This window comes from Xenia sp. Carnegie-2017, unplaced genomic scaffold, assembly GCF_021976095.1.
Source record: "Xenia sp. Carnegie-2017 unplaced genomic scaffold, XeniaSp_v1 HiC_scaffold_21, whole genome shotgun sequence".
Taxonomy (NCBI): Eukaryota; Metazoa; Cnidaria; class Anthozoa; order Malacalcyonacea; family Xeniidae; genus Xenia; species Xenia sp. Carnegie-2017.
In genome coordinates this window covers 2,859,260-2,880,051 of record NW_025813484.1, presented here as the reverse complement: position 1 = coordinate 2,880,051, position 20,792 = coordinate 2,859,260, and the positions used below count along the sequence as shown (strand labels likewise).

General features: G+C 38.2%; 4 protein-coding genes across 4 annotated transcripts; 2 read left to right on the top strand and 2 right to left on the bottom strand.

Annotated features, from left to right (window-relative positions):
• Positions 1–98: 98 nt before the first annotated feature.
• On the top strand, positions 99–4,066 carry LOC124443808. Its single transcript, XM_046994340.1, has 6 exons — positions 99–1,202; positions 1,603–2,372; positions 2,768–2,845; positions 2,974–3,069; positions 3,460–3,513; positions 3,643–4,066. Exons 2-6 carry the CDS (start codon positions 2,138–2,140, stop codon positions 3,681–3,683), a joined length of 504 nt encoding a protein of 167 aa, XP_046850296.1. The 5' UTR covers positions 99–1,202; positions 1,603–2,137; the 3' UTR covers positions 3,684–4,066.
• On the bottom strand, positions 3,406–7,625 carry LOC124443805 (tRNA (cytosine(72)-C(5))-methyltransferase NSUN6-like). The gene is made up of 10 exons (XM_046994337.1): positions 7,463–7,625; positions 7,169–7,321; positions 6,833–7,031; positions 6,613–6,769; positions 5,812–5,972; positions 5,575–5,615; positions 5,318–5,465; positions 4,925–5,079; positions 4,261–4,386; positions 3,406–3,981 (listed from the first exon to the last, which is right to left on the bottom strand). The coding sequence occupies exons 1-10, from the start codon at positions 7,562–7,564 to the stop codon at positions 3,784–3,786; spliced, it is 1,440 nt and encodes a 479-aa protein (XP_046850293.1). The 5' UTR covers positions 7,565–7,625; the 3' UTR covers positions 3,406–3,783.
• LOC124443809 (mitochondrial proton/calcium exchanger protein-like) lies at positions 7,319–16,141 on the top strand. The gene is given in 14 exon segments (XM_046994342.1): positions 7,319–7,907; positions 8,017–8,080; positions 8,264–8,855; positions 9,255–9,398; positions 9,491–9,647; positions 11,239–11,441; positions 11,708–11,827; positions 12,111–12,245; positions 13,488–13,658; positions 14,084–14,131; positions 14,250–14,393; positions 14,484–14,641; positions 15,116–15,257; positions 15,798–16,141. Coding segments are annotated over 14 exon segments (2,271 nt in total). The 5' UTR covers positions 7,319–7,825; the 3' UTR covers positions 15,909–16,141.
• Positions 16,142–16,302: 161 nt separating this feature from the next.
• On the bottom strand, positions 16,303–19,711 carry LOC124443810 (metabotropic glutamate receptor 8-like). Its single transcript, XM_046994343.1, is given in 3 exon segments — positions 16,303–18,267; positions 18,486–19,165; positions 19,168–19,711. Coding segments are annotated over 3 exon segments (2,292 nt in total). The 5' UTR covers positions 19,303–19,711; the 3' UTR covers positions 16,303–16,790.
• Positions 19,712–20,792: the final 1,081 nt, after the last annotated feature.

The following is a 20,792-nucleotide window of genomic DNA, read 5'->3' as shown; positions in this document are numbered from 1 at the left end:
GTGTGCTGTGAATTTGGGCTGTTTATGATGGCATTCATGCATGTACCGCGTTTTAAGTGTAAATTTAACAGGTGTTTTAAAGACACCTCGCGACATATTAACATAACGACCTGCTGACGCACCAGTAACGACAATGTCCTTTGCTCACAGGTGGAAAAAACCTGTTGGTTTGTGCGAGTAGGCGCTTCGTTTTGGCTTGGTGAATTGGAAGTTTATATAAAGAAACCGATGGATAAAGTTAAATCACATTACTAGCATTGTCATACGGTATTTTTGTGTGTGATTTCTATTGTGGATAAATCCGACTTTCAAGTTTTTAACTATCTCGGTTATATTCTCACGTCGAACGAGGTGCAATCTGTTTATCACGGAAGATCTCTTCTCCTATCAAATTCCTTGAAATGGATGACGACGGAATCGAGAGTTATGACTGTGAGAAGCACGAAGCGAGAAAGCGTAAAGGAGCACATTTAGAAGCGCTATTCGCGGAAAAAACCATGAAAAGCTCTAAAGCTAACTACGCCAATAGTATTACGGAGGGAATTACGGATGAATCGAGTGTGAACATTGCATCCATAACTGATCCTGAAATGTCCTCTCGTACTGAAGTGGAATCCTCTGTCAACTCTATACGAATGTACTCACCCAACTCCACGCGCTCCTATGACAACGATGGACAAAATGAAAACGAAATCAATCTAGTGCGTACATCTTCAGAAAGTCTCATGGCTCCCACGAGCAGTCCTATTGCTGTACACCGTGCTGTACTTCCCGGAATGGCCAAAGTCCGACAGAAAGAGTGAATGATATCGACTTCGACGGCTCATCTCGCTATTCCAGTCACAGCACGTCCCGAGAGTCTGATCGCCATACTCCGCAACAAAGTTCCAAGGACCATGAAGACTTCGTTCCATTTCAATCTAGTTCAGAAACAAGATTAGGTGCTGTTGTACCGGAACACAAAAGCTCCGACTTTCTTACAAATGTTACTGTGAAACAAGAACCGGCTGAGGATACTTGCCCAGTTGAAGTGTTGCCAATTCAAAAAATGACAGAAAGTTCTCCCAAAGATAGCAAAGAGATCGGCGAAGATTGCCTGAAATTCTTGTTGTTCTCTGGTAAACTCTATCATTGCGAAAAAATATCTGATCTCACCGACTCATTCTCGAGATTGATTGGCGATAGTGTCCTTGGAAGGAAAGGTAAAGTATTCTTGTAATTTGATGATTTTTTTACTCTGCATTTTCTCATCTTATAGCTTTTACATCAAAATTCCCTTGTAATTTTCATTGTCTAAACTAGGTGACCAGTGCATCCACGTTTTATGAAAACCAAGAAATTATAGGCGATCGTACTCCAGGAACAGTCCTTAATTATTTCCTAGAAAACGATTGTCTTTTTCAGAAATATTTTGTTCAACATTCTAATATGATGATTTTTATTCTGCACGGTTTTTTCCAACAGCTCTTCGAGAGTATTAACTGTATTTTCGTTTAAAATTTGCAATACATTAAGGAAAATAAAAAAATAGAAACGATTCCTGTTTGCGATACACAATCAAATATTTGACGGCATAATTTATTATCTTCTTTCATTCTCCAGGTAAGGTCGTTGTTTTGCTTCTCTTTCACAAAACGCTACGTGAAGTATTGAACTACGCCGTCGGTGTTGTGGACCATTATATGATCGAGGAGCACAACGTCGTTGTGAAGATGATCAAACATCATACATACCCTACATCTACGGCAGACGTAGAAAAGATCGCTTCGAAGTTGAGCGTCGGCTCTAGAAAACTTCTTTATAATCTGCAACCGCTAAACGGACCAGTGTACGGTGAGCTTGTGAAGATTCTGGATGGATTTGGAGCTAACTCTTCGGTGGATCACGCTAAGATTAGCGAATTTAATGCGATGGTCAATGCAAACGCCGACCGACTTGATGGCAAGATTTCGAACGCTCTTGGCCGACTCGCCTATCCCCATAGAGGAAATCTTAACATTGGTTTAGTCTCGTCCGATTGCACACGCATCACATCACGATATCCTTTAGGCAACTCTCGGTACAGCCCCTTGCAAATCATCACACCACTACTTCTCACTATTCGCATGAGATATCTCACGGGGGGGACTCGCGTGAGATGTCAAGTGACTTGGGATATGACAGCGCATACCTATCAAGACACAATGTGCATTACCATAAAGAGAGACGTCACGTGAATACTGTGTCAGCCAATCAGACTGTGCGAATCACTCCAAGAACTGCATACAGTAATATCGACCACCGTACTGTATCGGCAGTACCAATTGCTCCGAAACCTCGATTTGGTTCACTTGAAGAGGGATCCATTGTCACTCAACGACGCAACGTGGAAGGTATGGAACATTTATGTCGCATTTAGTTCTAAAGATCATATAGTTTCATACATCACATTAAGCCAAAGATCATATAGTTTCATAGATCACATTAATCCAAAGATCATATAGTTTCATAGATCGCATAAATCCAAAGATCATATAGTTTCAGAGATCACATAAATCCAAAGATCATATAGTTTCATAGATCACATAAATCCAAAGATCATACAGTTTCATAGATCGTATAAATCCAAAGATCATATAGTTTCAGAGATCACATAAATCCAAAGATCATATAGCTTCAGAGATCATACAGTTCCGCATGTAAGAGTATTTCTCTGTCCGACAAGATTAGTTTTGGTAACACATATCAAATATTCCTAGCAATCTCGATATGTTGGGTTGTTTTTCAGATCTTCAAACAGTAGCCGAATTGTGCAAAGAAAAAATGAAACGAGATATGGCCGAACAGGAATTGAAATCCATAAAAGGTTACTTCAATTTTTTTCAATCATTCGCGATGTTCTTCTATCGGAAGTTAATCCCACTAAAAATTTTGTACATTTCAGATTGTGAAAAGTGTTTCTTTTTTACCATTTGTTTTATTATGGTGTTTTAGCTGCGTTTGAGGAATTCAAAACCCAGATGCAAAAGCATCTTTCGCAAGTCGAAGAACGCATGGTCTTACTACAGGCCGAAAACAGATCTCTCAAAGGTACTACGTGTAAATATACCATTGCTCGGGTACATTTAAGTCTCATTTCTTCTGTAGGGATAAAGATTTTCGGAGTTTTAATCCGAGATTGTTTAAGGTCCGGCAAATAGAAGTTCCTAGTCGATAGATTTCTACTGCAATGCAAGTTTTTGTCTTACCTTCATCATTGCTAAATTCAATTACTCAAAAAAAATTATGATTTGAAAAAAGGACATTATATATGTAACAACAATCATTTTCCTCTTCATGGAGAAGATAAATAAAATTTTAGGTTTTGTATACATGCGAACGAGAAACGCTATACACTGGAAATCCAGCGAAACTAAAAGAACAACATTTAAAGATGCAACTGGTGAAAGTTTTTATTAAAAAAAAATATTTTATTTCCAGGTAAACTTTCCAACATGCATCAAAACAATGGTTTCGCTGAAAAGAAATATCACGGTACTTTCAAGCTTTCCTTCGACTTATCACTAATTCGTGCCCATTCTCCCACATTACTAAATTCTTCGCACATTACCTCGGGTTTACTCTCACGGTGTTGAACTTATTTATGCTTTTATATAATCATAGAACTACGAAGTCAACTCGAGGATCTTTTGAAGTCGACTTAAAGGAGGTTCAATTGTTTTTCCGTGTAGTAAAAATCATGTGCGACCACAAGAACAAGTGAAGAAGGTACGAGCTACACGAGTTCCACTAACTTCGAAAATTTCAATTCGAACCTGTAATGTCACCTGAATTTTTACAAAATTTTGCGACAAAAAAACCAATGGTGTCTGTATCAGCAGGATGCTTGTCTTTACTCCTAATCTCCTCGCTTATATCTAATGGATCAAATCTTTGAACTAAAAATCTTTGTTGATCATCGAGACCACAATTCGCCAAACCAACACCTCCAACATGGATATCCTGTTAATTACGGAAAGCCTTGTGCATAAATTAGATGTAAAGAAAAACATTGAACTGAATATAACTGGAATGCCATCTCCACCTATTCAACCAGTTCGAAGTTTTTCACGTGCGGCCAAAAAAATACCTGTTTACGTAAAGTTTGCCTTCCATTAATATATTTAGTTCAATGGTAGAGAAACATACGAAATAAAAAATGCAAGGATTACCCACGTTAAAAACATGTTGCGGAGACATGATCTAAAAAGATGCGATGTCTATATTGTTGATAGTACTTACTTGTTTCATTAATTGCAGACATGGGAATTTTTTCAAAGCCCAAGCCACTTGTCTTTCGTTTTCTTCCGAGGTAATCGTGCAAGTCGAGTACACTAATGTGCCCCCGGTTTTAAGCAACTTTACTCCCTGAAAGAAACAGCATAAGTCAATTGGTGACTCAAAAGCACCACTATTAGAGAAAAATAACACACTAATAAATCCTATAAACCATGTGCAGCCGACAATTTAAAGAAATATAGTAAAAAAAAAAATTCCGAAGAAACAAGACATCTTGAGATTACAAAATATGAATCAGAAGAAGACGAGAAGTGAACTGTGGATTTTCGTAAATATCACGCTATTAAATTTCTATTGCTTGACTTCCGTTACTTAATTCGTGCGTTGTAAATATATATGTGTATGTATGGTTTTGAATATCATTCTGTCTGAGGATGACTTTGAAATAAAGTCGAAAATTTACAGTTCACTTCTCGTCTTGTTTTGATGCATATTTTGCAATCTCAAGATGTCTTGTTTCTTCGGAATTTGTTTTTTACTATAATAAATCCTATTTTGCAATGGCACATTTCTCTACCCGTTTCTTGCACCCTCCCCCCCGCTGAACATCTTGCCAACTCGCGTCCAAACCATATCTCAATTATTGTATTATGTTTGTATTATTTACCACATTAAAAAGCTTCCTTTGATAGACTGGGAACGACTCCAGTTCATGTCTGGACTTATTACAGGTGTGTTGCGGTCTTTGACCCAAAGCGCTGCAAGGGCCGTCGAGAAGAATGCGATCAAACGAATTAGGTGGAAATGGTGGTTTCAAAATTTCTAAATGATTAACAATTCAACGTATACATGTACGGCAAGGATCGAATACCTGTTTTAGGATGGAAAAATTCAAAACTTGCGCCGGTTTTGAACAAAATTGAGTACCTGATTGACAATGAATTTATCAGTATTTTTTCCCCGCGCAATCAAGGAAGGTAATAAAGTAACCAATCATCTTTTTAATTCCCAAAGCAAAATATCAACGTAAAATATAAGTGATGTACCAGTGATTTATCACCTGATTCGCCTTCTTCGTAGACGTTTTCACAAACAGCGCGCGTGGCGTCCCAAAGAAACGGTTTGACGCAAGTCAATTTCAGATGGTTTAAGTTTCGCTTTATCTTTGCTATTTTCGGTTTACTTTTGTCCAGTGCGATAACAGTGCCCTGAAATAGGTTTATGAATGCTCAGAATCAAAAAAGGTCAGCGATGAAGAATACAGGCCCAATTAAGAGGATTAACCACAGTTGAAAATGTCTCCTCCTCCATACCTACCCTATCCTGCATAATCTGGGCAATGTGCGTCGTTTTACCACCTTAAAAGTTTTATCAAACGATCGAATTAGGTATAGACAACGCTGGATAATAGTGGATAATTATGGCTACTCATTCCTCCAGCAAAAAAGATAAGCAGTAAGTAAAAGCAGGCTTACAACGTTTCATCTATTTTAAAGGATAGGGTGGGGGTTCGAGTAGTCAAGGCTTATTTCTTAAACAATCGTTAATTTGTACCTGGAGCAGCACACATATCAAGGATTATCTCACCAGGCCTGGGCCCTAGTACGTGTGACGTAACAACCGATGGAAGATTTTGTAGAAAAACGCTATGTGATAAAAAGCCATTGAGAGATGGTGAAGGATACAAGGGCTCTGTCATGGTCACTGCAATACCACTATAAATGAAAGACGCGGAAGATATGGAAATTATACAGCCAACCGCTTTCAAACCGTGTTTTCCCAGCGGGTTTTAAAGATTTACGTCAATTTCGCGAAAATGTTTGTGACTTTGTCTCGCTCAATGCATGGTGCCAGGAGCGTAGCCAGCCCGCAAGTTTGGTCGTGCTATGTAAATTTTTCTGTGTTCACTCACTGTAAAAACAATAGATTTCTAAAGAAATGAATAATGGTCTTAAATTTACATAGCACGACCAAATTAGCGGGCTGGCTACGCCACTGCATGGTGCTCTTTTCTTTAAACTAACAATTTTGTTCACCGTCAATACAAACTTCCTCCATGTCTTTGGTTGTCCTCGCTTTCTTATGCTCCATCTTTGCTTTATTCTATGCTCTCTTGCTACAATTTTCTCAGAACATTCCCTTCCTCCTTCTTCAATGCCCACCATACCATCTCACTTCATTCATCTTTGTTATCGATCCAAGATTTCCTTCAATATCAAAATAATTTTTCTCACACATCGCCCTCACCAATGATCTCTGCCTCTCAGTCCTGAAAACTAACACCTTACTTTCTCATAAACACCACGTGTCAGCTACATACTCGTGTTTCAGTTTGACACGAGCTTACGTAATTACCTTGGTGCTGTAGGAGAGCCGAAAATTTCATTTCTTGACATCTTGGCCTTGCCATTGCCAACAAAAAGTTTCTTTCCATGAAATGGTTTTATTAAACCTCTCCTGCAGTTGCTTTCAACATCAGAGTATACTGAAACTATGTCACCTCTATTCATTCCTACAGAGATTTTTGATTTTCAGATGTTATTGAGTAAGGGGGAAGAATACAAGAGAACAATACCGGCTGGAGCAGCCAATACTCCTGGTGCAAATACTTGGGCACCTCTTGAAACAGCAACTCCACACTGATAGCCAACTATCACTTGATCATTATATTCTTTGGGCCTTATTGAAATATCTGATGCGGACACAAGTAATATGTCTGGTATGATGTGATGCCTAGCAATGCTGAAACATGGGGATGATTTGCATTTGTATTCCTGTAAAGAAGAAAAGCAAACAGTGTGAATAAACTATGACTTCTAACTGTACTGTGTTGCCATCCATCTATGTTCAGCAGGAATACAAATTTGCAATTAGTATGAAAACTACTGGCAACTGATTATTATTTTCACACCTGTTGAATATATTCTTGTAGACATGAATGAGCTTCATCCATGGTAGTTTGCAAAGTGTTTATTCGTAAAACTGTGTATCTTGGTGGCTTGGATAAACTGGAAATGATTTGGTGAAGAATTTCATCATGGCCATTCGAAGAATCAGGATTGCACTAGGAATAGTAAACGTCATGTAAAGCAATAATATCATATTTCATAGAGCATCTTTGATGAAATTGGTCAATGAAATAAGATATTATTGCTTCATTATCATTGATATTTTTCAAAGATGTACTTAACATATTTACCATTACCTCTTTGGTTAATCTGAGATTGGCATACGTGCCATCCCACAAATACTGTTTGACATCCTCAGAAACATCACAAAAATTCATTTGGTTAACTTTCTTGGTCATGCGGGGACTAGGAATAAGTCACAAAATTTTTAAATGTTCTGTGTCCTGAGCTTCTTTGAGGGATAGAGGGGGATAGAAATGGATAGAGAACATCAAGAGAGCACGAAATCAAAATGGCTGCAAATTTAATTTAATTTATATTTTTTAATCTACATTTTAGTACTAATATTTTTTATGCGATGATGAGCTTTGATGAACTGTGCTAAAACATTCACATATTAATCATTGAACTAAACTTAACGTTTGCATTTTGAATCTGACATGTCTACTATGTACCGGTCGGTGTTGGGCAAATATTTCAATGGCAAACAGATGATTCCCTCAATTCGATATTATGTTGCAGGTATGTCGGGGTTTTTTCTCCTAAAGCTGAAAAAACACCATCCTTAAAAGTATAACATATTTTTTAACAATGGATGATTATCATTCAACTGAAGTATGCATATTTTTAGGCTTTCCATCAAAGAAGATTCCATTTGTGAAGATTGGACAAAGTCGCAATGGATGTGGCTCCAGGTGAACTTTAGGGTTGCTTTTGCCGTTTCACGCTTGTTTGCATTGACTTAACATCAGGATGAATTAAATTCAACAAAGCTCTGCATGTTTTGAACAGTCCATGCCACACAATTTTATTGCATTATGTTGAGGCATTGCCTCTTTCTTGTGCTAATGTATATATTTTCTTTTTTATCTTTATAGTTCAACTTGTTCATTGCTTGCAAGGACATTGTCAAATTGTTCTGCCATCTTGAAAAGAAAACCTTACTTTATGCAGAGCAAGATGTCCACTCATAGATCATGTTCCTTTAAACTTTGTAACACCTGTTATAAAAATGCTTATTCATCTCATATAACCTTATCATCCATTTATGCTGAAAGAAAAATTCATGAAGTTTTCGCTTCACATTTTTCACAATTTACCGGTCAGGAGGGTGCTACTCCTGTTGGTGAAATTCCCATTGTAGCCAAGTTGAAGCCTCTCTCTGCAAAGGAAATCAAACCATTGCTCAAGCCGGAGGAAAAGTCTAAAGTTGAAGAAACTTGTGAGAGTTTGAAGGCCAAACAACAAGCTGAGACTTCAAAAACTTTCATTGAAGCTATGGATGAAGCATTTCCATCGAAGAAAACTGAACCAGAGCCAGTGAAAAAGTCAATTGTTGAGAGAATTGTTCATGAGGTGAAACATTATGCCAATGGTTTTCGCTTGTTGTTCATAAACATTCGAATATCTGTAAAGCAGCTGTGGAAGATATTGAATGGCCAAGATTTGTCACGGAGAGAAAGGAAATTGGTAAGAGTTGCAGTTAATTGTAAGGTCATATGGTTTGCTTTACACATATTGTGTGTCAAACACATGTTTGAGCATTTGGCACAAAATCGGCCATAGCACTATTGGTCAAAAATATATTTTTCAACCAGAAATGTGGGATGCCTTAGCAAGAATGTCTTCTGACTGGTAACTTCCCTTCATATATTTCGTGCAATGTTGTCATGTATGTTGACCTCAAAAATTTTTCTTGTGTTAACGATCAAATTTCCCTTCTGAAACTACTGGTTATACGTCACGTGATGTACGGTTATACGTCACGTGATTTACGGTTATACGTCACGTGATATACGGTTATACGTCGCGTGATTTACACTTGGTACAATGTGACAAAATGTTAGAACAACTACTTATGTTGTTTAGTTTCTACGGACGGTGTCTGATCTTTTCCGTTTGGTTCCATTCATGGTATTTCTCGTCATTCCTTTTATGGAATTCCTAATTCCGGTTGCACTGAAGCTTTTTCCTAACATGTTGCCGAGTACGTTTGAAGACAAAACTCAAAAGGTACGATTATGTCTCTCTTTGACGTTTTTGGTAAAGTTTTTGTATCATTTTTGAATCTTTCAATGTGAAACAACAACGCTGAATTGCTTCAGGATAAAGCCAAACGGAAGCAATTAAAAGTGAAACTGTCCATGGCAAAGTTTCTTCAGGACACCGTTGAGGAAATGGCGCTGTCGTCTGAAAGTCCAAAAAACCAAAAGGAGACAAAAGAATTTTATGAATTCATTGAAAAGGTTTGACAATTGAATTGTGACGATCAAATGTACATTGTTTTTTTTTGTTTGAATCACTATAAATTGAACGCAAGTGTACGAATGAACGAACGAACGGACAAACGAATGAATATTTTATTTCTACGCGCTAACCATTGTCAACATGTGACTTGTTTTTCACATGGGCTGTGCGAATGTATGTGAACACGATGTGTAACTCCCGCATTTTTCACATGGGCCGTGCGAATGTATGTGAAAATGATGTGTAACTCCCGCATTTTCACATGGGCCGTGCGAATGTATGTGAACACGATGTGTAACTCCCGCATTTTCACATGGGCCGTGCGAATGTATGTGAACACTATGTGTAACTCCCGCATTTTTCACATGGGCTGTGCGAATGTATGTGAACACGATGTGTAACTCCCGCATTTTCACATGGGCCGTGCGAATGTATGTGAATACGATGTGTAACTCCCGCATTTTCACATGGGCCGTGCGAATGTATGTGAAAATGATGTGTAACTCCCGCATTTTCACATGGGCCGTGCGAATGTATGTGAACACTATGTGTAACTCCCGCATTTTTCACATGGGCTGTGCGAATGTATGTGAACACGATGTGTAACTCCCGCATTTTTCACATGGGCCGTGCGAATGTATGTGAATACGATGTGTAACTCCCGCATTTTCACATGGGCCGTGCGAATGTATGTGAAAATGATGTGTAACTCCCGCATTTTCACATGGGCCGTGCGAATGTATGTGAACACGATGTGTAACTCCCGCATTTTCACATGGGCCGTGCGAATGTATGTGAACACGATGTGTAACTCCCGCATTTTCACATGGGCTGTGCGAATGTATGTGAACACGATGTGTAACTCCCGCATTTTCACATGGGCTGTGCGAATGTATGTGAACACGATTTGTAACTCCCGCATTTTTCACATGGGCCGTGCGAATGTATGTGAACACGATGTGTAACTCCCGCATTTTCACATGGGCCGTGCGAATGTATGTGAACACGATGTGTAACTCCAGAATTTTTCACATGGGCCGTGCGAATGTATGTGAACACGATGTGTAACTCCCGCAGCATAAAATTTCTGGACCTATCACGAGTGTCGTTTACCACCGAGGACTAACAATAGCACACGCACGCAACGTTTGGTATTATTCATAGTAGATGTCAACTAGATACGCACAAAAAATCTACTTAGAACGAGATAAGAAATGAAAAAACAACAGAATATAAGTAAAGTACGATTACCAATTGTTTGCGTTTTTATCCAAATCGCAATGATTCGTAAGGTTTCGGTAAAATAGTTAGAAAGTACTAGATTATGTGTTCGTAAGTTTAAAACATTAACAACAATATTGTTTTTAATTCTTGAGGACTGGCAGTAGTGTCAGTTACACGATGTCTTTAGCTCCTGAACAGTTTTTGTCTTTATTGATACTTAGTGCCAACATTCACCATCATTAATGTTTGCGGATTTGATTTCTTATACAATGAACATTTTGAAGTTAAAATATTACTGAAACGATGTGAATGTTCACGATGCTCATGATGTTCATGTGAGTTGCTTGTCCCATTCCCATGATGTGTTCTGTTTAAACTTTAGATACGCTCAAAGGAGAGCAGCCTACGAACAAGGATATTATAAGATTCAGTCGATTGTTTGAGGATGAAATTACGTTGGGAAATATGACCTACGACCAACTGAAGGCCATCAACAGAATGTTGGGTTTACACACAATCGGAACGACAACATATCTCCGATTTCAACTCAATATGAAACTCAGGCAACTCAGAGCTGATGATGTGGTGGGTATCTATGGTAACCAATTTTTACGTAATGACTGATGATCACATGTGTTTTCATCTACCACGTATGTTGCTATGGTGAATATCTATGATAACTTGAGGATTGTTTTTACGTAATAACTAAATATCACATGTGTTTTCATCTATTACGTACGAATTGTGGAGATATCTACAATGGCTAAGCTACAGGATAGTTCTAATGAGATGATTAAAGAAAATATGTGTTTTTATCTACTGCAACATATGCACCATTTACTATTTACCAGTTGATCAAGAAAGAAGGCATTGACAGCTTGAATGTCTCCGAACTACAAGCCGCATGTCAAGCACGTGGTATGCGAGCTTTGGGTGTTCCCGAAGCAAGACTAAGATCACAGTTGAGCCAGGTAAAATATCGACACCGGGGCAAACTAAGTGGTTTGGTCACACTTGCATCTACCGAAGCTAGTGATCATTTCCCGGAAGATTTTATATTGATAATCTGTAAAGGGTCGTCCGATTAATATTGATTTTGGTAATTTAGTCAATAATATTCATAAAATGAATTATATAAGTTTCTCATGCAACCATACACAGCACACCTCTTTAGCTAAACCCCTCGCCGTCATTCTGTTTGTAAATTGTAGTCAATGCTCGAAACGTGAATGTAAAAATTTTTACATTCCATAGTGGTTGGAGTTACATCTCGATGAACACGTTCCTGCCTCGTTACTTCTCATGTCTCGTGCTCTTTATGTCCCGGAGAAACTCGAAAGTCCCGTTGACCAACTCAAGACAGCTTTGTCTACATTACCAGTGGACGCGGTAAGATATGACAAATGGATGTTCTTAAGTGATCGTCGCTCTCATGATTCCAGTGATTTTTTTAAACGCAATAAATTTTAAACCACAGCTGGTACTTCTGGCATTTTGTGTTTTGCATGCAATATACATTCATCACGGAAAAGAGGTTTAAAAAGTTCTATATGCGAGAGTTTGTAGCAGAATATACGACTAAGGTAGACTGAGGACAAATCATTGGTAACAGAATATACGACTAAGGTAGACTGAGGACAGATCATTGGTAAGAGAATATACGACTAAGGTAGACTGAGGACAGATCATTGGTAACAGAATATATGATTAAGGTAGACTGAGGACAGATCATTGGTAACAGAATATATGATTAAGGTAGACTGAGGACAGATCATTGGTAACAGAATATACGACTAAGGTAGACTGAGGACAGATCATTGGTAACAGAATATACGATTAAGGTAGACTGAGGACAGATCATTGGTAACAGAATATACGATTAAGGTAGACTGAGGACAGATCATTGGTAACAGAATATACGATTAAGGTAGACTGAGGACAGATCATTGGTAACAGAATATACGACTAAGGTAGACTGAGGACAGATCATTGGTAACAGAATATACGACTAAGGTAGACTGAGGACAGATCGTTGGTAACAGAATATACGACTAAGGTAGACTGAGGACAGATCATTGTTAACAGAATATACGACTAAGGTAGACTGAGGACAGATCATTGGTAACAGAATGAATATACGACTAAGGTAGACTGAGGACAGATCGTTGGTAACAGAATATACGACTAAGGTAGACTGAGGACAGATCATTGGTAACAGAATATACGACTAAGGTAGACTGAGGACAGATCATTGGTAAGAGAATACACGACTAAGGTAGACTGAGGACAGATCATTGGTAACAGAATATACGACTAAGGTAGACTGAGGACAGATCATTGCTCATTACTACACCGACTTCAACAAATTGAATCGCCTGTTTATTGCGTTGGAATTACCGGTCTACGTTCAAAAAGTTCATCACGAAAATTATGCTTGAATTGATGTTTTATTCCATTGATTGTTCACTTTATATCTTGGCGTTTTACCTTCAAGATATTTTTGAAACAATTAAACAAATTTCCATCCAATAAAAAACGATAGATATACGTAGGTGAAACCGGCATCATATTTGACTACGTACAAGCTACATGAAGGTCACTTTACTGTGTTTATTTTTATGCTTTTGATAGGTTGACGAGGCCGAAGTTTTGGCTGCCGAACTTGCTGGTGAAGAGGCTGATAGACAAACAAAGATCGATCTATTGAAGAAAGAAGAACTTCTCTGCGAGGAAGAGAGGTTCGAGGAAGAGATCGTGAAGGAAGAGGATATAAAACGAAAGGAGTCCTTGGACACAACCGAAGTGAGTCGGTTTTAGAATGTTTAAATTCTTTCAAAATTTGTAATCGGTTAAAAGGATAGTCGTCAATTAGTGATAGATCCAACTTGATGTTTCATGGGGAGGACTAGTATTTTTAAAGTTGGCGCTCGGTCTGATGTTTTACGAGTGTGATTAATTTTTAACCAGCTGGATATATTATAGCTGTGACTATTCCTTTATAGAATTGAAACAGCTAAATCATGCATGAAACTTTATTTTTGGCTTAAAAATGAATTACTTTACTGTTGATGTCTAGACCAAATTTGTCAGTATTTGCTGTGGGATTGTAGAGGATAACGGGGATGCCATATTTTGCCCTTGTCGAATCCTAGTTATACGCTAGTAACGGTTTTCATCCAATCAGCATGTTTGTGCTATTAACATCATTTAATTTTTATTTCAAACAGCTGATGGAAGCTCGAGAAATCTTGTTCAGTCAAATGGAATTGCTCAAGGTATGTAGTGTTCCAGCTAATGCTTGAAGAGTGAAAAAGTCTTCATTTTCACAACAAAGAACATTTATCAACACGAAAGTCCATGTTCACGACAAAACATTACTGTGGTATGTTGCAGACCCCCAGTCCATTTTTGCATCGTGGCGATGATAAAATTTCCAAGGAAGAATGGAAGAACTTGGACCAATCATGGAAAAGTACATATGATGCTGACAAGGAGGATCTTACAAGGATACGAGAGGATCGTGTTGAATACCAAGAGGTCCACAACACGTGTTTGCTTTTCTGACTTAATCCCATCCTTCAGTTCACATGAATTTCATTGGATATGAAGAAATATTTTTGTACATAGGAGCTACGTGAACTGAAAGCTTTGGATGTCGAAAACACGATGAGAGAGAGTTCTGCATCTATACGCATCGGTAAACGTGTTGACAAATTGATTGAGGAATTGGAACAAGAACTTGATGACAATGTAGATGATATTTCACGGGTCATTGATCAGGACAAGTAAGAAATTTACCTCTTACAAAGTTAAACCTTTTACTAAAACCTCTTAGTTAAACCTCTTAGTTAAATCTCTTAGTTAAACCTCTTTGTTAAACCTCTTAGTTAAAACTCTTAGTTAAACCTCTTAGTTAAATCTCTGTGTTAAACCTCTTTGTTAAACCTCTTTGTTAAACCTCTTAGTTAAACCTCTTAGTTGAACTTTAGTTAAAACCTCTTTATAAAACCTCAAAGTGAAACTTAAACCTGTCTGTTTGATTTCTTAATTAAAGTCTTGATTAGGCCGACAAAATAATGTTATGGTCGTGCTCAAATGGAACAAATATTCATCTGCTTCGATTAACTTGAAAATTTTTGTAATGTACTGTTTGCTTATGAAATGAAAATTTCAGTCTTGCGCACATTTTCGTTACATCGCAGTCATTACCATCTAGAGATTCACACATTTCCATGGTTTTTGATTTTGTGTTACTATAGAGATGGCATAATCACGACAGCTGAGTTTTTGAATTACATGAAAGGGAGGGAAGGATGTCCCAAGGCAACAAAAATGGAAAAAATTTCAAAGATTCTTGATGAAGATCATGATGGAAAGATACGAATTTCCGACTTAAACAAGGTTTGTTGTGTGAATACGAGACATCGAGCCTGCCATATTCTATACTGAATACGTCGTGTTTTAGTTGTTGTTTTGGTTGCTGGCAAATGGAAAACATGTTGTGGTTCTTCATAATTACAACCCTAAAATGTTGTGCAACAATTGCTGAAGTTACTGCGAGTGCTACATCCTTTTCTTTTTGTATTTTCTGCAAACGTAGCTGCTGTAATGATTATTGATCAGTATATGGCAGTACTTATAGTTTCAACTTGTTTTGCTTTTATTAATATTGTAGAAACATGAAATGGCCAAGGCGCAGAACCGTCGAGTTCATTGAACTTTTTTGAGAGCTAATTACATTAATATGCATAATAATTTCAGCAAATATAAATTAATTTATGTGGGTTCAATTTTTTTGGGGCAACCTGTACATATGTTATTGCATGGCCAATGTTTTTTCGTACAGTCCAAATCTCGCCACATATAATCATGTCAGAATTGAATTTTTGATTCGCTAACTATTCAGCAAGCAAACTGTGATCTTGACCGATTTTTTGTTAGGTGTTGACTTTAATTTCGGAACAAGAAGTGGAGTTGAATGATCAACAAATCTCGGACATCATTAGCGTTGTTACCATGGAAGGTCAAGTCGAGGAGGAGCATATTTCCTAGCGATTCAGCTAAGTGGAAACATTTTTATAATAAATTTTATGCTTGGAATTGAACAACCCAAAATTCTATTCTAAATTGCGAACGGTCTATCTAAATCTGAGCGCAAGACCAAAAATTTCACTGTGTTAAATTGAAGCACGCGACATCAACGTGAAATGAAATGAGATAAAAAGTATATTTTCATTGACGGCAATATGTCATAATCCGGGGAAATAAAAAATCCGAAACCAGTCCTCAAGAATTTCATTCATTTATGTAAAATTTGTAGCGTGTCCAATGATAATTATATGAAAATTATCATTGCAATAACATTCCGTCCGAAAAGTCATACCAAGCTTTTACACTCGAGCCATTATTCTGTGCTCAACGCACATGAGATTTTGAAATTGATAAATTTGAAATCAGAGGATTTTCACTACTTTAATTAATCAATCACTGACACCTTGTCGAAGCATTCGGGCAATTATTTGAACTCGTAAACTATTCACAACTATTTAGTCTCTATCGATATCTTGATCGCTAAACTATTAAGGCAGTAGTAAATAAGTAGTTTCAGTTAGAAAAATGTTACAAGTCACAGCAATTATTGTCGTAATCTTGGTCGTATAGAACCTGTAGTGCTATACTTCATAAGTTAGCCTTGTTCTTGATGGTCTTTACGTCTCTTCGTAGGTCGTGCATCATTTTTATTATACTATGGTTCACTAGCCGTCTAAATGTACCTAAAGCTTGAACTAGAAGCCCTGTTTGCGTTCTAGACTATTAAGCATAGGTTAATAAAACTAATTCTAACTATTTTCAACGATACCCTTGGCTTTCTTAGAATTACCTATACTGTTTTTTACCGACCCAGTGATTTAAATCCGGTTACGGCGTTTTTGTTTAATTTGCTCCGTCAAAGTTATTGGTTCGTGATTGATTCACTGTGTATACATTGTGAACGAACAGCCCATGTAGGCTAATCAATCCAATAATTAGGTAGGTTCCTGATATGAGATACACACGGTTTGTGCTGCGTTTTGCGTTTATGTATATGGGAAAGAAGATAGTCCACACTGCGCATGTCACATACATTGTGAAGAGAAGGTACTTCGACTCGTTGACAGTCTCCAAGATCTTCCTCGACTTGAATGCGTACACTGTACACAATATCATCAGCAGCATGACGTAGTTGAGATTGACTGTAAAACCCACAACATCCGGGGTGCATTCTAGCACCAGTTCCTCTCTTTCGCTGTAGTAATTCTCTTCGGGATACGAAGGATTGATGGTTAACCATAGAGTTGTGAAGAAGAGTTGTGTTGTTACCATGCCAATCGTTACCAACAGTTGCATGCGGTTTGTTAAGATTTTTTGCGTCGTCGTGGTTGCGTTCATAGTGGTCTGATACAGTCGGTGGATCTTCATCAACATGGGAGCATAACACATTGTGAGCGTGGGGCCTGTCATCAAATTTCGCGCCAAACAGATGGATTTCTGTGGTTTTCTCAAAAATAACATGGGCACGCTAAAACAAAAGCTTATACCAAGTAACAGAATAAAACTCAGCTCCCGCCCGCCCGCCGTTATTAAGGTGTGATTTTTGTGTAAGATGTATGACGCAAATACAGCAAACGTGAGTGCAAGCGACATAAAACATAAAGTCACCAATGCAATTGATAAACCGTTGTTCCAATCGACAAAGACCACCTTGCGTTTTACCCATCCACTGCGGTTCATGTTAGGAAGCCAACCTACAGGACCGCTGACGCATGTGTTGTTGTTAACTATTTCTTGTGGTTCGCATTCATGGCAACTCCAGCAGCATTTAAAATCGAACGTTGGTATCCGTACGCTAGTCTCATCATGGCGACATGTTTTTGTACAGAAAGACGAAGGTGGATTACTTTCACCTTTCAGCCAAGTTATTTTCTTCTTAATTATCAACCGTGACGTAATATGACCGGTTTCGTTTATGTCACCGTCCCAGGTTCCCACTCGGATGTATTTATTGACGCCATCTTCCTGTCGAAAATTGACGATGTCGTACATGCCGCTGACCTCGTAATTCTGATCAAACCTGAACGCGCTATTCACGGACGGATCCCAGAAAGATACATTCTTGAGGTGGTCCAACAATCTCCGTCTTTCAATACGATTCATCTTGAAGCACAGCCCACTTTTGTTTGGGCACAGCTCTTTGTGCAGGCTATGCAACGCTTTGGCAAATGCGTTCACGGCATTGATTACCACCCTGACTGGACTGTATTCAATATCGACGTCGGCAAGAGATTCGTCGCCTTGGCAATTTTCGGATTGGCTCCCAGCAACGGTCTTGGGAAGACAATTGAATCGATGTTCCCAAAATTCGTAGAAGTATCTGAAATTATATTTTAGTTTGACGGCATGAAACATTTCATTGAAAAATTGAAATTGTTCAGAAGAATAGAGACGATTAACTGTTTAGGAAAATGGAAACAAGCAAGTGGAGCAGCCTACGTTTTCATACACGAAAACTGGTAATTGTAGAATTTTATGTAACAACGTAAAGAAGCTAGTGAACGTGCAAATGAAGAAAACATATATAATATTACAAACCTTTTGTCAAATGGATAGTTGGTCAAATTCAAATTAGTAAAGTATCTTCGAAACTTTTCCGATAGTTTTCCCGCTCTCATCATGATTGTTATTGCACCAAGTGCAGCCTCCGGTGCAGTTTCAACGACATGTGGTCTGTTGCTCCAACCGTCACTTCCTAACCACGTAAAATCACGTGGTGCCTGATGACTGTGCTTAGCATAGGCCTCCAGAAAATTACGTATTACAGTCTCCGTTCCAAAGATGACAATTACCGAAACGTTGCTCTGTTCGGCTCGCCGAAAGATCTTCAATATGGTGTTCTCATATTCCTTTTCAGAGGGGTATGCTTTCATTTCCGCCTTAAAGTCGACGCATATACCATTCCGTTGGGCCACTTCCGTAAACTTTTTCATACCTTCCGTACCGTATGGTCCGGCTGAGTTGATGGTGGAGACATAAGTCCAGTTAAACTCTACGAGAATATCAACCATTGCCTGAGCTTGAAATGAATCTGGTGCAACGACGCGCAGAAAGTAACTGTAGATATCTTTGTTACTTAAGATGATACTCGTTGAAGAATAGCTGATCTGAGGAATCTCGAAGACACGAAGAAAATTTGCAACAGTTTCAGAAACCCCGCTACTAAGCGCCCCGATTACTCCTGCCAACGTAGAATTGCGATTACTTGACAATGTCATTTTATGAAATTCTTTGCTGCATTTGCTGCGATGGTTTTACTCTGACAAGTGTCGTATATTCTTGCGCCCAGTGTGATGTTTGGGAGTATGTTGGGATCGGAGTTGATTTCTCGGATCGTGAAGAGCATCGCTTCCATGTATTGGAAACCTGGTACTTCACTAAAGGGACCACACGTGTTTTCATCTTTTTTGCTTTTTTTGTGAAGCGGAAACAGCCCGCCCAAAATGATGTCTCCGTCAACATGGAGTGCACCTTTCAAATAAATACAGCAATTTGTTGATTCAATGTTTCTTTTTACAAGAAATGTATTGTTTTGTACTTCTGGATGCGGAAGTTAGCGCTTACAAGTTTCTACTGGTATTGGCTTTATTGAATAAAATGGACGTGCCGAAGACTGACTGACGTAGCAAATAACGATTTCATTGTATGTAGATTTTACTGTATCTAGATTATTCTATAACCATAATTTACTGTGACTAGATTTTACTGTATCTCTTGCTTGGCACATCATCAAATTGTGCACAATTCACATTTGCGCGGACAAGTGCACACAAGCGGACACAATCCACTTAAAAGTGGAGTTAAATTGTGATTATGCTTATCGCGAATTCTTGACTTGCAACCGTTCTCTTGAGATTTACCAAACAATGTTGCTCACGCACGTCGGCTCTGTGCCAACAATAACACTGATAAGATATTCTTTTGTATCATACCACCAACATGGCTGAATTGCAAGTCAAGAATTCTAGCTTTCTTTTCGTTCAAGTTTTTGCAAGGAACGAGTTTTTGCGAGGAACGAGTTTCTCGTGATCCCAAATAGTACAGTATAATAAACTTTTGGTTGAGTTCTGTGACAACATGACATATTTCACTCACCTTCGTCATTTTTGCGTTCCAAGCCGACATTTTACCTCGCAGGCAAGCATTGCTATAACGAAAATAATTATTAACATGACGATATAGAAGGCGTTAAGATCGTTTCTTCCTCCCGATGCTTTGAGTCTCTTTGGAAAATACAAATGTCCTCTTCGTCGTCAACACTTAAAATGAAAATGAGTTGTCAATATTTGTTTCCGTTGCAACAACTTCGCACTTACGATAATGAAATATGGTCTAGATTTGACGTGTCATTGCATCTTTTCATTATTAATCACTCATTTCGTTTGCCACAAGTTAATTACGAGAAAGCAATTGGTATTTGGACCTCGTTGAATGTCGACTGTCATTTTTGCATTCGAACAGCACACTTGAAAGTAGAAAGGAAAATTCAAAACTCTCAGACATATCACGGCTTAAAGTTACCATTTTCCATGAAAAATTGATGACCGTTTCGACAGCAAGTCTTATACGTCGTATAAAATCTTCAAAATTGTTCAACAGAAGAAACGTATGTGAAGTTTCAAATTTAACATGATGTCTATCAATCATTCGCACGGGCCATGCACTGCTTTTGGTTTACATTTTGTGTTATGTTTTTAAGTTCAATAATATCAATATAGGAAGTGACTGGTCTCATCACAAGACATGTTTCACTATCAGGTATGTGACACGAACTTGAACTTCACACACAATATATCAAGCTAAGTCATTTGCACGTACAACATTCATTGTAACAGCTGAACGAGC

What these genes read in the sequence shown, in the direction of transcription:
- LOC124443808 (XM_046994340.1), top strand. Translation starts at nt 2,138, where the DNA reads ATGTCAAGTGACTTGGGATATGACAGCGCATACCTATCAAGACACAAT. An exon ending in CGAAAACAGATCTCTCAAAG is followed by an intron (nt 3,070 to 3,459) that starts GTACTACGTGTA and finishes TTTTATTTCCAG; the next exon opens with GTAAACTTTCCAACATGCAT. An exon ending in CGCTGAAAAGAAATATCACG is followed by an intron (nt 3,514 to 3,642) that starts GTACTTTCAAGC and finishes ATATAATCATAG; the next exon opens with AACTACGAAGTCAACTCGAG.
- LOC124443805 (XM_046994337.1), bottom strand. Translation starts at nt 7,564, where the DNA reads ATGACCAAGAAAGTTAACCAAATGAATTTTTGTGATGTTTCTGAGGAT. An exon ending in TGATATGTGTGCTGCTCCAG is followed by an intron (nt 5,616 to 5,811) that starts GTACAAATTAAC and finishes AAAACTTTTAAG; the next exon opens with GTGGTAAAACGACGCACATT. An exon ending in CCCAGATTATGCAGGATAGG is followed by an intron (nt 5,466 to 5,574) that starts GTAGGTATGGAG and finishes AACCTATTTCAG; the next exon opens with GGCACTGTTATCGCACTGGA.